Source organism: Zalophus californianus, chromosome 1 (assembly GCF_009762305.2).
Source record: "Zalophus californianus isolate mZalCal1 chromosome 1, mZalCal1.pri.v2, whole genome shotgun sequence".
Classification (NCBI taxonomy): domain Eukaryota; kingdom Metazoa; phylum Chordata; class Mammalia; order Carnivora; family Otariidae; genus Zalophus; species Zalophus californianus.
The window spans coordinates 205379926-205394642 of NC_045595.1; the positions used below are offsets into that span (position 1 = coordinate 205379926).

The following is a 14717-nucleotide window of genomic DNA, read 5'->3' on the forward strand; positions in this document are numbered from 1 at the left end:
TCAGTTATTTGGCTAATTTATGTCAAGTTATTTATACATTTACATAGATAAAAATCATGTATATGCACATATGAATGTGCATATTTTATAAAAAAATATAGTTTGGAATCCAACATACCGTGAACATCTCTAGATGGATTCATTCCATGTACACATTCTGAAAGAACAGAAAGTAGGAAAATAAAAACGATTGTATAAATATACTGACAGCAAACACCAAATTTACTGATAGTTGATGAATTTCATTCTAATCGTAATACATGCAAGTATAAAAACTAAATTTCCCCCACTTATTTTTTTTTGTCGTTGTTGGCTGATTGCCCCTCACACTTTTTAGCACTGGGGAGTTTTACAGCATATTGTCCAGCTTTGGCACAAAAATAGCTTAAAACAGTAAACCAGCAAATAACAAATGAACTGTTACATTTGCACATGGTTTTAGGGGAGTTTAACCAATGTTTTCCATTGCTAGCTAGTACTGAATCTTTATCTTTCATAGAATCACCTTTTAAAAGCTCTGTATGTGATGCCAGTGTGATTTATTTATGAACTTCAGAAGTACATTTGGAAAATGTAAAAGTGAATCAGAATTCAAGGTGAAATTAAAACCAAACCCTAACTTAATGCCAAAACACTTGAAAATTGGTATTACAGCAGAGGTGAAATGCAAGAAGTAAAAACATAAGTTTTTTAAAGCCATGAAGATAAACAATTTTGAATACATCTTTTGAAAGAAACAAACTGATAGGTAAACATTATCATAATTTACTTCCAATAGCACAGTTTAGAAATATTTCCTCCTTGCTTGCTTTACTCTCCTTCCCTTCGCTAAGGGTGCAGATTATTTATACTGAAACCTCTCATTCTTGAAATAACAGATGATATCAATTATTATTGAAAAAACCATCATATAATATTCATATATGTATCACTTACTATATGCTGCTGCATGTACAGTTATAGGTAAACCCATTAAGCAAAGTCATCTGAGGCTACTTCTCTTTCCTTTAAATATCCACATGCAATGTTCTGATCTTGAAATTACTAGATCAGCCTCGTATATTGATAATGCTCAGCCCTGAATGATTAACATGGAGGATACACCATTTTTCAAAGCCTGAGGATTTGAGCATTTCAAAAATTGCAGACCTAAAGCTTTCTACTTTACTCTATAATATTAATATATCTTAAAAAATTTTTCAAACAAAGAAAGGAGGTAATTATTTCAGATTTCCAGACGCTGTTTAAATAGGCAGGAGAACAAGATTTACAGCTCCTCAGTCTTACATTTTTTGCCAAAGCAAAAAGAGCAACTAAAATAATAAAGGGTTCTGCAAGACTGCCCTATGATGAAAGATTAAAGCAATTAAATAGGTACTGTCTCCAAGGAGCATCCTTAAAACAAAACAAAACAAAAGAAAACAAAACACCAAGATTATGGTTTGCATATACATAAAATGACTCCATAGAGATTAAAAAAAATAGAGCAGGGAAAAATCATTTGTGCTAATTATGAATGATAAGGTAAGAAATATCAAATGTACCCTGAAGTTAGTTCACTTTTAATAAGCAGGGGGAGGAATCCACAATAGTAATACTAACCAGACAGCCAAATTCATACTAAAGAGACCCAGTAGAACCCCACCCTGGAAAGTCTCTCATGAGACCCTGAGAAACCTTTCCATGTCAGAGGCTGAGAAACAGGAGGAGTAAAGTGGAAAAGCAAATGTTTTGCTTATATACCTAATATTTCCGTGGTTCTGAGAGAAAACCCAAGATTTTTTTTTTTAACCTAAAAGCAAGTGCAAAAGTGCGTGATATTTGAAAGGGGTGCATGTTGTCTGTTGGAAGTGGCCTTAGTTTGTCCTGTGTCAGTAGTCTTGAGGCCACAGCACACATCATTAAACTTGGGGGGGGGTTGTCTGCAGGTGGCACCTGTGGAAGTTTGTAGTCGTTTGCCCAAAAAGTTGTTAAAGGTGCTAGAACCTAAACTGCAAGAGAGGAAACGCCTTGGGTGTTCATGGCAGCAAGAGCTCAGTTTGGCTAACTTACCCTCCAGCTCTCTCCCTCCATGCCTTTCTTTCTCTCTCCCTTCCTCTCATGGAATGCTACTAAGTACCAGGTAATGGCCAAAATGCTTTTATATACCTTGCCGCAACAACACCATGAATCCTCACCACAACACTATTACCATCCCTGTTTTATGGATGAGGAACCTCACACTCAGAGGGTTTAGGAAACTTTGACAAAGTCACTCTACTCTGCAAGCGCTCGTGCACACACACATGCACACATGCATTCAGACCCACATATGGGTCTGAATGCATGATGAGCTATGTTTCTTTTTGGCTACAACCATGTATTTCCATGGGTATCCTTGGTAGAGCTCTGAAAAATTAAGCTCTGATCTCATCCGTCAATTTGATCCTCCCCATCTCATTGTCTCCATTAGACACTATCCCTGCAATTCTTTACATTGCAAACCTCAAATGTTTAGGAGTCACAGTCTGAAGTTATTTCTGGCCATCCATAGAGTTTGAGGAGCAGGTCAAGATCCGTTTGGCTTTTAAAGTCTTAATAAATATTAAATGGTTTTCTAGTCCTTTCCTGCTTCCACTCATTCAAAATGATGTCTTTGGGACTTTCCCAGATATGAAGTATGTGATCTCCTTCCCTCAGCATTTCTGTAAAGCTTTCTATGTGCCAGGCAGAGTGCTAGGCTAGTTGGTAACAAAGGATAAATAGAGGAGAGCAATGGAGTGTCATGAGTCCAGGAAGATGGTGGGAGGAGATACAGGAAAAAGAAAATGGCATACCACCTGGTGGCCTCGGGAAGGCCTTCTTTCAGAGTAGAGGTGATACTTGATGTGACTCCTGGAGGTTGGGTAGGTTTTTACCAGGTGGCTGGTAGGGCTGGAGGAAGGGTTTAGGGAGGTGGGAGGGGACAGGGGAGAAGGCACTCCTGGCCGAAGGATCAGTGGGAAAAGACATGAATTTGTGAAACAGAGCCCCGTGTCAGTTCTGGTGTAGTTGGAGTGAGTTTGGGATCAGGGTGCTCACCAATGACACAAGGCTGGCAGACGTGAACACAGGTCATAGGCAGCTTACAAACCTGAAGAAATTTGCACTTCAGCATGAGGGCAATGGGTTCTATCAGAGCCTTGAAATCTGGGGAACAACATGATGAATACCTGTTTGAGGGAAGTAAATCTGTCAGAGGTGGGTGGGTGAGTAGGAGGGGGTAGAGACGAGGAGCGGAAGAGCTACTGCGGTTGTCACACAAGGAATTGTGAACATCTGCATCGAGGTGGAACAATGGAGATGGAAAAGAGGGCGCTGGTGGTAGGAGAGAGGAGTCTCTCCCGCTTCTGGCCCAGGCGCCATTACCAGCAGTAGAGAAGACCAGAAGACAAGGGACTTGGAGGTAGACAGGAGAAGCTGGCTTTGTATGAACAGAACTGAGCTGTAGGTGCTGGTGGGGAAAACAGCCAGGAATTGAGGGCAGAGGTCCTTACAGATCTTAGGTGGCTTCACATCATACAGAGACTTTGTCTGGGGAGAAGGGAGCATTGAGAGAGTCTGAGATCATCAACATCTAAGAGGTTGATTAGAAAAAGATGGAACCACCAAGGAGATTGAGCTAGGAAAAGAAAGAGGAGAGACCACAGTCTTTAAAATAAAAGAGGAGGGGGATTTTGAGAGGAAAGGCGTGTCTCAAAGGCCAAGGCCAAGGAGGGGCCATGGGGCTGAGGACTGAAACAATTACATCGGATTTGTCTCTAGGGGAGCCATGGTAACCTCTGCTAGAAGACATTCAGTGGAGCAGAGGCTGGGGGGCAGCAAATGGATGCAGGAAGGGGGAGGTAGGTGCTTGGTAGAGGAGGGAGGGAAAAGGTGGGGTGGCCAGGAAAGGGAAAGCCCAAAGTTGAGATGTGTGTGTGTGTGTGTGTGTGTGTGTGTGTTGAAGATGGAAGACATGTGAGAAAATTAACCTTAGCCATGTGCATTTTACTGAAGGTCAGACTCATCAGCTCCCACCCCAACCGAGCTCTTCTTGCTTTGCCCATTGCACCATCATCCCCCCCGTTTCCAAAGTTAGATCCATGGTTTATCTTTGACCTCATCCAATCTGCTGCCAAGTCCTCTTTTTGGTTTCTTTGTTATAATTTATCCCCCTTTTCTATCCGTATTGCCACCATTCTGGTTCAGGTTCTCATGACCTTCCAACAAATCTCCTGCAAAGGTCTCCCACAAAGGAGCTGCTATTAATTTCATATAGTACTTCCAGATGGATCTCCCATACCACTGCTCTGCAGACTCTGTCACAGAATGCATCCCCTATGTGCCCCAACTTCAGAGCAAGATCTTCTGCACTGTCCTGAAAGATTAAGGGCTACCGTACATCACCATCTTGGTGGGGAGGTCAGATTCCTGTGCCTCAGGTGAAATTTTCTCTCAAGGACCAAATATATGCTTCCTCATGTTTTCCATGTCCCCTGAGTGACCCTTGAACTCTATTTTACTTCGTGTTATAGCTATTTGAATACATTGAGGAGTGGGGTGGGTAAGAGGGAAGCCATGATTTCAGGTTTCTGTGTGGAGTGACATTCTTTGGTGTAAACCTCTTGGCCTCTTGCCACAGCCTCATTCAACCTCCACCATGAAAGACTAAATTGCTTGCTTAGTAGCTTTGGGAATAGAAACCAGGCAGAGTAGGCAGAATTCTAAAACGGACCCTCAAGACTTCCCACCCTAATCTGTAGGACCGTGAATAGGGTGAGGTGTCATGACCTGGCCATATTATGTGGCAAAAGGAATGTTTCTAATGCGATGAATTTCACTGATCAGTTGTCTCAGAGTCAACCAAAAGAAAATCATCCTAGTGACCTCATCTAATCATATGAGATCTTTAAAAGCAGAGTTTCCCCGGGCTGGAGCAGAAACGAGGTAGAGAAGGATCTGATGTGCGTGCATTGTTGGCTGAATGGTGGAGGGAGCCATGTGCAAGAATGGAGAGCAGTCACTATAGGTGACCCCGGGCTACAGCCAGCATGGAAACAGGACCCCGTCTTGCAGTCCTAAGGAACTGCATTCTGCCAATAACCTGCAGAAGCTTGGAAGTGCATTTTCTCCCAAAGCCTCCAGGTAAGAGCTCAGCCTGGCCAACACCTTGGTTTTTGGCCTTTTGTCTGAGCTGGGAACTCGCTCGAGCCCAACTGGACTTCTGACCCACAGAGCTATGAGCTAATAAGTGGGTGTGGTGTAAGCTGCTAAATTTGTGGTAATTTGGTAGTGTGGCAGCAATAGAACATTAGTACTCTGAGCATGACTTTCCCCTCCCCTTTTTGTTTTGGGGAAACACTGCCTGTGTGCTAATGAGTAAGTCTCTTTTTCTGGGGTTCTGTGGCAAGAAGCTCATGTTCTGAGCCATGGGCTCCCCAAATCCTTGGTGATAAAGCTGATATTTTATTTTTTTTAAAGATTTTATTTATTCATGACAGACAGAGAGAGAGAGAGCAAGAGAGAGGCAGAGGGAGAAGCACAGGGAGCCCGATGTGGGACTTGATCCCAGGACCCTGGGATCATGACCTGAGTCTTAAGCAGAAGCTTAACCATCTGAGCCACCCAGGCGCCCAAAGCTGATATTTTAAGCCCTGCCTGCCTGACTACTTGGCCCCACAATTGGTTCTGGATCACTGGGGAGCAAGGATATCTTTTATTGGGCTCCCTTAATGTCAACTGTATAATTGTCTTATTGTCTTCTGATTCACCCTCACCCCCACGCAAACACATAACCACTAGATTTCGAACACCTTGCTGGTGAGGCTGCTTCCTCCTTTGTGAATCTCTAGACAGCACTGCATAAACCATAAACCAAATGTGTTTTGGAAGCCCCTTGGGATCTGGTTGAGTGCAGATTCTGATTCAATAGGTTTGAGTGGGGCCTGAGATCCCGCCTTTCCAGCAAATTCTCAATGCCGCTTGGTTGAAGGACCACACTCAGAGAAGGCAAGAGCACCTGCTCAGTATCCAGCAAACACTGTGCCCTGCACACACTTGCACACAAGAGCCTGCACTGTCCAAAAGGTTTTGTTAAACAACATCACCAAATGCAAATTGACATCAAAGCTATTTCTGATTTGGCTTTTTAAACTATTGTTATGGACTGAATGTTTATGTCCCCCCACCACCCCATATTCATATGGTGAAGCCCTAACCCCCAAGGTGATGGTATTAGGTGTGGCCTTTGGGTGGTAACTATGTTTAGATGAAGTCACAAAGACGGGGTTCTCATGATGGGATTAGTGCTTTTATGAGAAGAGATCAGAGAGCTTTCTCTCTCCTTCTCTCTCTCCCCCTCATGTGGGCATTCTGTGAGAAGTCAGACATTCGAAAGCCAGGAAGAGAGCTCTCACTAGAACATGGTTGTGCCAGGCACCCTGATCTTGGACGTTCAGCCCCAGAACTGTGAGATATAAATTTCCGTTGTTGATGCCACCCCACCTGTGGGATTTTGTGAGAGCAGCCTGAGCCAACTAAGACAACTGTGATAATAGAATTTCCTTTTATCAGTGCATTCTCTAACAGACCTTACCCCAAATGCTTTACATGTATTCTTCCTTTTAACCCTCTGGCAACAAATGACCCATCATTCTTTCCTTCACTTTACCGGTGAAGAAACAGAGATTTAGTAATGGGCCCAATTTCAACCCATGCAGTTTGCCTCTGGAGCGCCCAGCTGTGACCAGCCAGCGAAACCAGGTTGCAAGGTGGTTCATATCATTATCCTATCACTAGTCAAGTTTCTTTAGTAGATCCTGACAAGTTTCATTCAAACTATGTGGGTGTTCTTTCTCGTTCTGGAACAGCACTGCCCAATAGAAATATAATGTGCTGCATCTACCTAACTTAAAATTTTCTAGGAGCCACATTAAAAAAGTACAGAGAAATGGGTGAAATTAATTTTAATAATATATTTTATTTCACTCAGTATATGTCAAACATTTTCATTCTAACATGTAATCAATATAAAAATCATTGATGTATTTTTACATTCTTTCTTTTCTTTTTCTTTTTTTTTTTCACTAAGCCTTCAAAGTCCTGTGTGTGTTCTACGTTGATAGCACATCTCAGTTTAGTCTGGCCACGTTTCAAGCCCTCAAGAGTCACCTGTGGCCAGTGGCTACTGTTTTGGACAGCACAGTTCTAGAGTGACCCCTCAAGACAATTCCCTCCACATAGCAATTTTACTACTGTTGGACCAGCGCTCGAGTGAGCCCTGTTTTTAACCTTGCTATCGGGGAAGGCCATTAAATAATGCATCTTTCCTGACACATACGTTCCCTCTGGGCTGTCCTGAAGTGAAGTTCAGAATTTGTATTACAGTATCACTGGACTGATGAAGAGGCAGAAGGACACACACACCGCGACAGCCACTGAACTACAAAAGCCTACTCACCATGGTCAACACCACTACTATAGCTTCACAGCCTTCATGAAGGAGCAACAGATCAACCTCATGCATTGTTCACTTGCACTTAATGTCTACCAGCCCCTGATGGCTCAGCCTATACAGTAGTGCTCGGGCTTCTGTGAGCTCTGAAAGATGATTACTGAAGCATCTCTTATCTCTTTCTTTTACAACAAAGTTGGTTTTCTATGAATTTCATGTAAGCAACATGGATTAGAACAAGAAGTTCTATTTTTATTTTTTTATTTATTTTATTTTTTTTAAAGATTTTATTTATTTATTTGAGAGAGAGAGAATGAGAGAGAGAGAGAGAGCACATGAGAGGGGGGAGGGTCAGAGGGAGAAGCAGACTCCCTGCTGAGCAGGGAGCCCGATGTGGGACTCGATCCCGGGACTCCAGGATCATGACCTGAGCCGAAGGCAGTCGCTTAACCAACTGAGCCACCCAGGCTCCCAAGCAGTTCTATTTTTAATAGGCCATGATTTTAAAATAGAATGGCAAAGTGGCCAAATGATACTCATTCTCCAATAGCATTTCGTATAAATGGGTTTATTTTGAAAGATAGCAATTTTTTTCAAAGAATCACTCAATATGTCAATTTGCTGACAGTCTTCCAGTTAAAATATGTTAATAGTTCAAACTGGTGAGGCAGCTGTTGGTCTAAGTTATGGAGTGGATCCATCTCTCTGTCCCCCAGTGCTCAGAAAAAATAACAAAGGAGAAGATATGGGGCCAGATCTGTTATAGAAACCACTGGCTCTACCTCCCTGCATTGATCCTCAGGGGCTGCTGGGAACCTCTGAAGGTCCAAACATCTCTTTAGGGCAAATGTACCTGGGTTCTACCCCTTGGTCTTGTGGGTTGAACACAGAGGTCAAGAGGCTGATGTGTGGAGACTTAGAAGATGCAGGTCTTCTCCACATTTTCTTTGGCTCATTAGCCACGGGCAGAAGGTGGTTTTCAGTGAAAGGCTGAAAAACCACTCTTTGTGCATGAAACTGGTCTCCTCTTTGAATGATATCCCTTTATCCAAGCACTGCGGGAAAGCACCCAAGCACCAAGAAGTATCTCAGAATCTACTGAACAGGGAGGTGAGTTTATGTGCTTTCCCATGGTTCTGAGTCCCCTCACTAGGGAATGGTACAGCAGTAAACCTTTCTGGTGGATGATAGAAATTGAGTCTATAAAACACTTATGACTTCTAAATCTGCTTTACTTTAGGCTAAAATTCAGTTAATATATTTAAACTATTCCTGCCACAGTGGATGAGAAACAACATACAATTTTACTAAAGTCGAGTAAAAGATGTCAGAATGAATACACAGGAGCCTCGAGCCTCGTGCCTCATACCCCGCGTCATTCTACAGTGAACACTCCTCCCCAGGGAAGCAGTTTATTTTATTCTTTGTGTATATGATTTATCTTTCCTCTCTCACTGGGGGAATTATGAAATAGGAAGGTATGATTTTTTTCCCTATGCAACATATATGTTTAAAAATAACTAGGTGTGTCCATTTAAACAGTTCTTGAACTGTTAGACATAGGAAGGAGGACTGGGGAGGAAGTGTAGGTCAGTTTGATAAAATGAGCCCAATGACCCCTTGTGAGCAGCTAGAGCAGTGAGGGGGCCCATGTGATGTTAAATGTAGACCATGGTGGGTAACAGGGCAGCCAAATATATATATAATATATATATCTTCAAATGATGGGATGATGGCAGGTAAAAATGTTCACTTCCCTCCCAACAGCAGAAGTTAAGTTTTGAAGTTGTTGATGGCATGATTGAATGAATGATGGCATGGTTCATGCAGCCAACATAACCCTCGGTAGGTCTGATGCAGGAGCACCCAACTTATGTCTCAGCGGTAGAGGCACACCTTGAAGGAGGCTTCAGTGTGCTACTAGCCAGATGGCCCAGGGCCACTTAGATATCCACCTCAGCCCAGCCTCAGTTTTCTTGCCTACAAAATGATCAGCACCATGAACATTTACACATAAATGCCACTTGGACTCGTGAGAAATTGACCTGGTTGGGCACTGACCTAGGTCAGCGTGTGGCTGGAGTGGAGTTGGATTTCGAGTGGGGAGGGGAAGGAGGAAAAAGGGGAACTCAGAATCAACTTAACACAATTGTCCTATCTGTGGTCCCCCACAGATGGTAGAGAAATTTCCCACAATTGTAGCAGAAATCATTAGAAAGGGACCGTAGAAGCTCGAGATAAATCTTGGGTCCTGAATCAACCGTCTGTCCCGGACATGGGAATCTGCTCAAGAATCAAGAGGGAGTAAGAAGTGTAGGTCTCTATGAGGAATTGCTGAGAAATCTATACTGATCAATTAAATAATAAATTGCCAAATGTTGGTCATAGAGTGTTCTCCACGCACTCCAATAAGAAGGCAGATCCTCTCATGTTAGTCCTGCTTTCTGTAGATGTAGAAAAACAGAATTTCATATGAAATAATGGTCTAATACTACCAGTGCTCTGTTTTGTTGTGGGGCCATGGAATTACCACGCTCCACAGAAGCCTGAAAATTTCACCTTGTAGTATGAAATAAAAAACAGTTTTTAAAAAAAGCAATAATAGAAGAGATCATTCAATTCTCTAATTACATAATTACATTTTCTGTCTTATAAAAATCCTAAGATCTGCACTGTAATGGTTGGTTACATATTTTCAGGTTACATTAATATTATACTACTATGTTCTAGTAATAATCACATTTTTATGAATAGTGTACCAGACACACAATGAAAGAGGATATTAAAAACTTTTGTGGAGATTTCTTATGGGACCTCATTGTTTATTTCTCAATCAAAAAGTGGCTAAGTAAGATTGAAACTTTTTGATATGATTGTTTTGTGCTTGCTTGGAAAAATGCTATGATTTAAATCTATTTTTCAAAAAAATCAAAGCAAATTTTGCTACTTTTTATTTTGAATGTAGAGGCCCCCTGTTCTTGAAAGGTAGAGGGGAAGGGCAAAAATTATTTTTTGACAAAATGAAACCAAAACATCTGAAAAATGAACATCTGTTCACTGATTTCTAACATCCAAAAATAATTTTAAAAATGATTAAGCATACAAACATCACTTGAAGACTTATTCTTTCGTTCTTCTTTTTCTTTCTTTCTTTCTTTTTTTTTTTTTTTAGAGAGAGAGAGAACGAGAGCAGGGGGAGGGACAGAGGGAGGGAGAGAGCTTCTTTAGTAGGCTCCACACCCAGCGCGGAGCCAGACTGGGGCTGGATTTCACAACCCTGAGATCAGGACCTGAGCTGAAACCAAGAGCCTGATGCTTAACCGGCTGAGCCACCAGGCGCCCCAACACTTGAAGACTTTTTATCACACATTTTTGCAGAGAAGGTATTTTTTTTTTTATTACAAGGAGAAAAGGAACAATGGCTGGTCTATCGTGATGACAAATGAGCCCCCAAATGAACTCTTAGTTCATTTCTAGTTGAACTCCGGACCAATGAGCGCACTGATGTTTAGTGACTATAAAGTGCTTCTGTTTTTCTTGCTTCTCTAGTTATCATAAGCAATTCAAATGCATATGAAGATACACCTCTTTAGGAGAATTTCAAAGCATTAGTGGTTAATACAACATTCTAGGGTAAGTTTTGGAAAAAGGGCATGCAGAAAGTATTTAAAGAAATGTGGACTTGGAAAAGTTTTTAAAAAGCATTGAATTTTAAGACGTTCTGTGATGGTCAAGTTCTCGATTTAGGGAGCATCTTACTTTTTAGAGAAGATCCCAGATCAAATGTATTTCCTTACCACTTCTAAAGTAGAAACGATTTGTTTAGCAAAGAACTCTTTTGCTGGAGACACTACATAATGAAGGGGGCTTCTAAGGAGGAAAGAAGAAAACTTTAGCAAACATGCCAGTAGGGGCTCCACTTTTTGTCACTGCACACAGGGCTGAGTTGTCAAAGGGAGCCGGCTCTAGGGTGAGCTGAACAAAGGACAAACACCGTTCAGAAACCTCCTGGTGTGCCCTAAGCCACCTGGGCAGACCCCTTCTCCTGAGTGCCACACTGTTCTAAAGATCATGATTTAACAGTGGCAAATGCAACAAGAGCATGAAGCAAAGTGCAAGATGTAGATTTCTTCCCCTTCACTAACGGAGCCCACAGGAGATTTCATTTCTTCTCTTTTTGCCTCAGGCACATAGAAGCTAGCAATTTTCATTTCGTTCCTGAAATGATTTCCACACCCTCCGCCCTTCCCAGTTAGAGTGGAAATGGATTGAGATCTCTGGTTAACCCCTTGGATACTAGGAATGAGAAGGAAATAAAGTTACATGGAAACCTAATTTCACTTTTGTGTATTTTTTCCCTGCTAATGAAAAAAATGAAGGTTTGATTAATCGTACTTCCCCCCCAAAAGACATTTCTTTAGTGAAAACATGATAGATACTGCCTTAAAGGTAAAGCAACAGAAGAAAAATTTCCTTAATGAGAATGTTATTCTGTTACTAGTCTTTATATATAAAAGTGTCCTAGAATTCTTATGAGTAAAATTAGATACACATTCAGATACAACCGAGAAGTTATTATCCTGAAGCAGCAATTACACAGGTAGAATGTTCTCTTGGTTTTTACTAAGCTCGAAATATCTGGAACTAAAGCAAAGTGGCTAAGTATCTAGAAACTGCTAGATCACCCGAAGCTTATCAAACTCTGCCCCCCTCCCACCCCGGGTTAAAAAAAAATAAAAACTTCTATTAAAAAATACTTTCTCCTTCAAAATATCTTTAAGATTTTGGCAGGTTGAATTCCAAAGTATGTATACCCCAAATAACGCCTCAGCAGCCACCTGCGAACAAGAACCTTCTCTCTGCGGGAGGTCTGTTTATTTTGCTTTGAACAGAAGGAAGAAAGGCCCTTGTGAGTTGCGCTCTAAGTCAGCATTTTGGCTATGCTAGGCTTTAACAGCTTTGGGGGTTCATCTACCTGAAGTCAAGAGACGAGGTGGTTTGACCTCTGGGGGACCCACTGAGTGATCCTAGCCTACGAGAACAGGGAAAGCTGTGGAATTGACTCATCAAAAGGGAAAGCCTTATTAGTGCTAATTCGGTTCTGATGACTTACCAAGTGTTAGCGGACAAATAATAATGGTCTCTAACAATGAGCGAGCTACTTCTAGTTAGAGGCCTTGTGGCAAGGGCTTCTCCTGCATTATCACAGATAATCCTCTTAATAATCCTATTAAGTTTGGAACTCTGATCCCCTTAGGCTTCACGGGTTAAACAATGTGGACTCATTGAGATAGAGCCCAGAAATGAAGAATTTGACCAGGTGCAGACAGAAATCAGTCTCTGAATTGTGTGTGTTTCTGTTAGAAACAATATTGTTCTTCGTAGTTCTCCTGCAAGAAGTTTCCTCCACAATGACTGGGAAAGGACGGCCTTTGCTTCTGACAGGTAGCCCCTGCCTAGTTCAAGGGGGGCTTGCAAACAGGTCCACTCTAGATGTGTGGTGCAAGGAAACGAGCTGCTTTGGAGACACTGAACCCAGATAGATGGATAAATATTTCAGTGACTTTTCCAGAATGTACTTAAGGAGCAGAGTCCATCTCAATTTGGGCTTGAGCCCATGGCCTTATAGTTTAAATATAAAATGCATTAAAGCCCTTTATTTAGAGAGCCATATGCCATTTTTAGGGAGTAGCCCCAGTTCTCCTTCTGACTTTATTGGGAGTACAATGCAAATAGGTGTCTTGATATTGTCATTAGTATTCATTATTTATTAGAACTTGATGGTGTGTTCAAAGCCAGAAGGGCCATGAGCCGTCTCCGGTGGAAGGCTTGACTCTCAGGACAGTGTTTCCTTAGACTTGGGGGGCTTGCTACAGAGCCAGAAGCCCACAACAGGAGAACCCCACTCGGCACTCACCTGTGGGTTGGGAACTCGGAGAAGCATATCTCAATTTCTGATTTAGAAAAAGGCAGGACACTGCCGTGTAAGAAGTTTCTGAACAGTCACTTCCAAACCATAGACTGTGACCCACTAATTCGTTGTAAACTAAACATAAAGATTATTATTGTTACAATAACAATTAAAGAAAGGGAAAAGAAAGAAATAGAAATGAGTAAGCGGGAAACAGAGAATTTTTCAAGTACTGAGAGAAAGGATTACATCCTGAAGCCCATCTTTTGACTGGTAGATCCAACTCCCGAGTCATGCATACAATTTTCTTCTTACTGTCTGTCACTTGCTATTCGAAAAAGTTTGAAAGCCTCTGGCCTAAAAGCTTTTTTTTTCTTTCTCTTGGTACTTATTTTGTGACGTGACTCAGTGTTTGACTCTCTGTGATTCTCTCCTAACCTCCCCGTGCCTCAGTGTCCTCACTGGCCCTAAAGCCCCACCATTGTCAAAGTTCTCAAGAAGCCCAAAGTAAATCGTAACTGCTGAAGCACTTTGAAAAGCCAAATACAGTCATCTTGGGCAAAGGATCATTACAAGACAAACCAGGGGGAAGAGGTTTTGAAGGCCACCCTTTCATGGAATAACATGAGACATTGAAAACAGCCTCAGCAAACACTTTGTATGCTCTGTTCATGAGAGAAGAGAGAAAGGAAGCTCTGGAAAATTGAGTAGTTTCTCCAAGGTCCCGCAACAGTGGCGGATCTGGGACCCCCTGACCTGTTCATTAGAGTCCTTCCCCAAAACTGGCCGCCGTTGCCGACAACCATCTTGCTACTTGTTGAAAGAAAAAAAAAAAGGATCTTGTGAAATTTTATTTACAGAAAATTTACAACTCACGAAGAGCTAAATTGATTTCTTCCCTTTCAAAGCGGTTTCCTGATTGCAATCACATAAATTAAACTCCAGCCCCCAAGAAGTTGCGGGGACCGAGTAATAAATCTCAAGAAGAGATACAGGGAATCCTTTGAAAGTCTCAAGAACACCACAGTGAAATGCAAACAGTAAATATTACTAATCTCCTGCCTGAAATGTCAATCGGGATGGGATTTTTTAAACTCTACTGGAAAGGTGGAAGGAAGAATGTCTCTCTCCTCTCTTTAATAGTCTAAACTGAAAGCAAAGGGGGAAGCCCAAAAATGTCACCCAAATGTCCTATTTGTCTCTCCAGGGGGAAAAGTGGGCTGGAACATAGGCTTCGCTGATCTGGCCAGGCCGTTGCTCAATGCTATGTTGTGACACTATTTTAACTGTCACTGAGGGCTGGGATGGCAAATATTGCACCAACTCCTCTGCAAGGTGTTTCCTGGGCTTTGC

At 41.9% G+C, this 14717-nt stretch overlaps 1 protein-coding gene across 3 annotated transcripts in view; it reads right to left on the minus strand.

Moving 5' to 3' along the window:
* The window catches only part of RUNX1 (RUNX family transcription factor 1), a 247844-nt gene that overhangs the window by 97336 nt on the left and 135791 nt on the right, over nucleotides 1–14717 (minus strand). For 2 of the 3 annotated variants that reach the window (XM_027583259.2, XM_027583257.2), the window contains exon 3: nucleotides 119–157. The exons of the other annotated variant lie outside the window; for it this stretch is intronic. In XM_027583259.2, the coding sequence (XP_027439060.1) occupies nucleotides 119–157 (39 nt within the window). The remainder of the gene's footprint in view (nucleotides 1–118; nucleotides 158–14717) is intronic. 3 annotated transcript variants of the gene reach the window in all.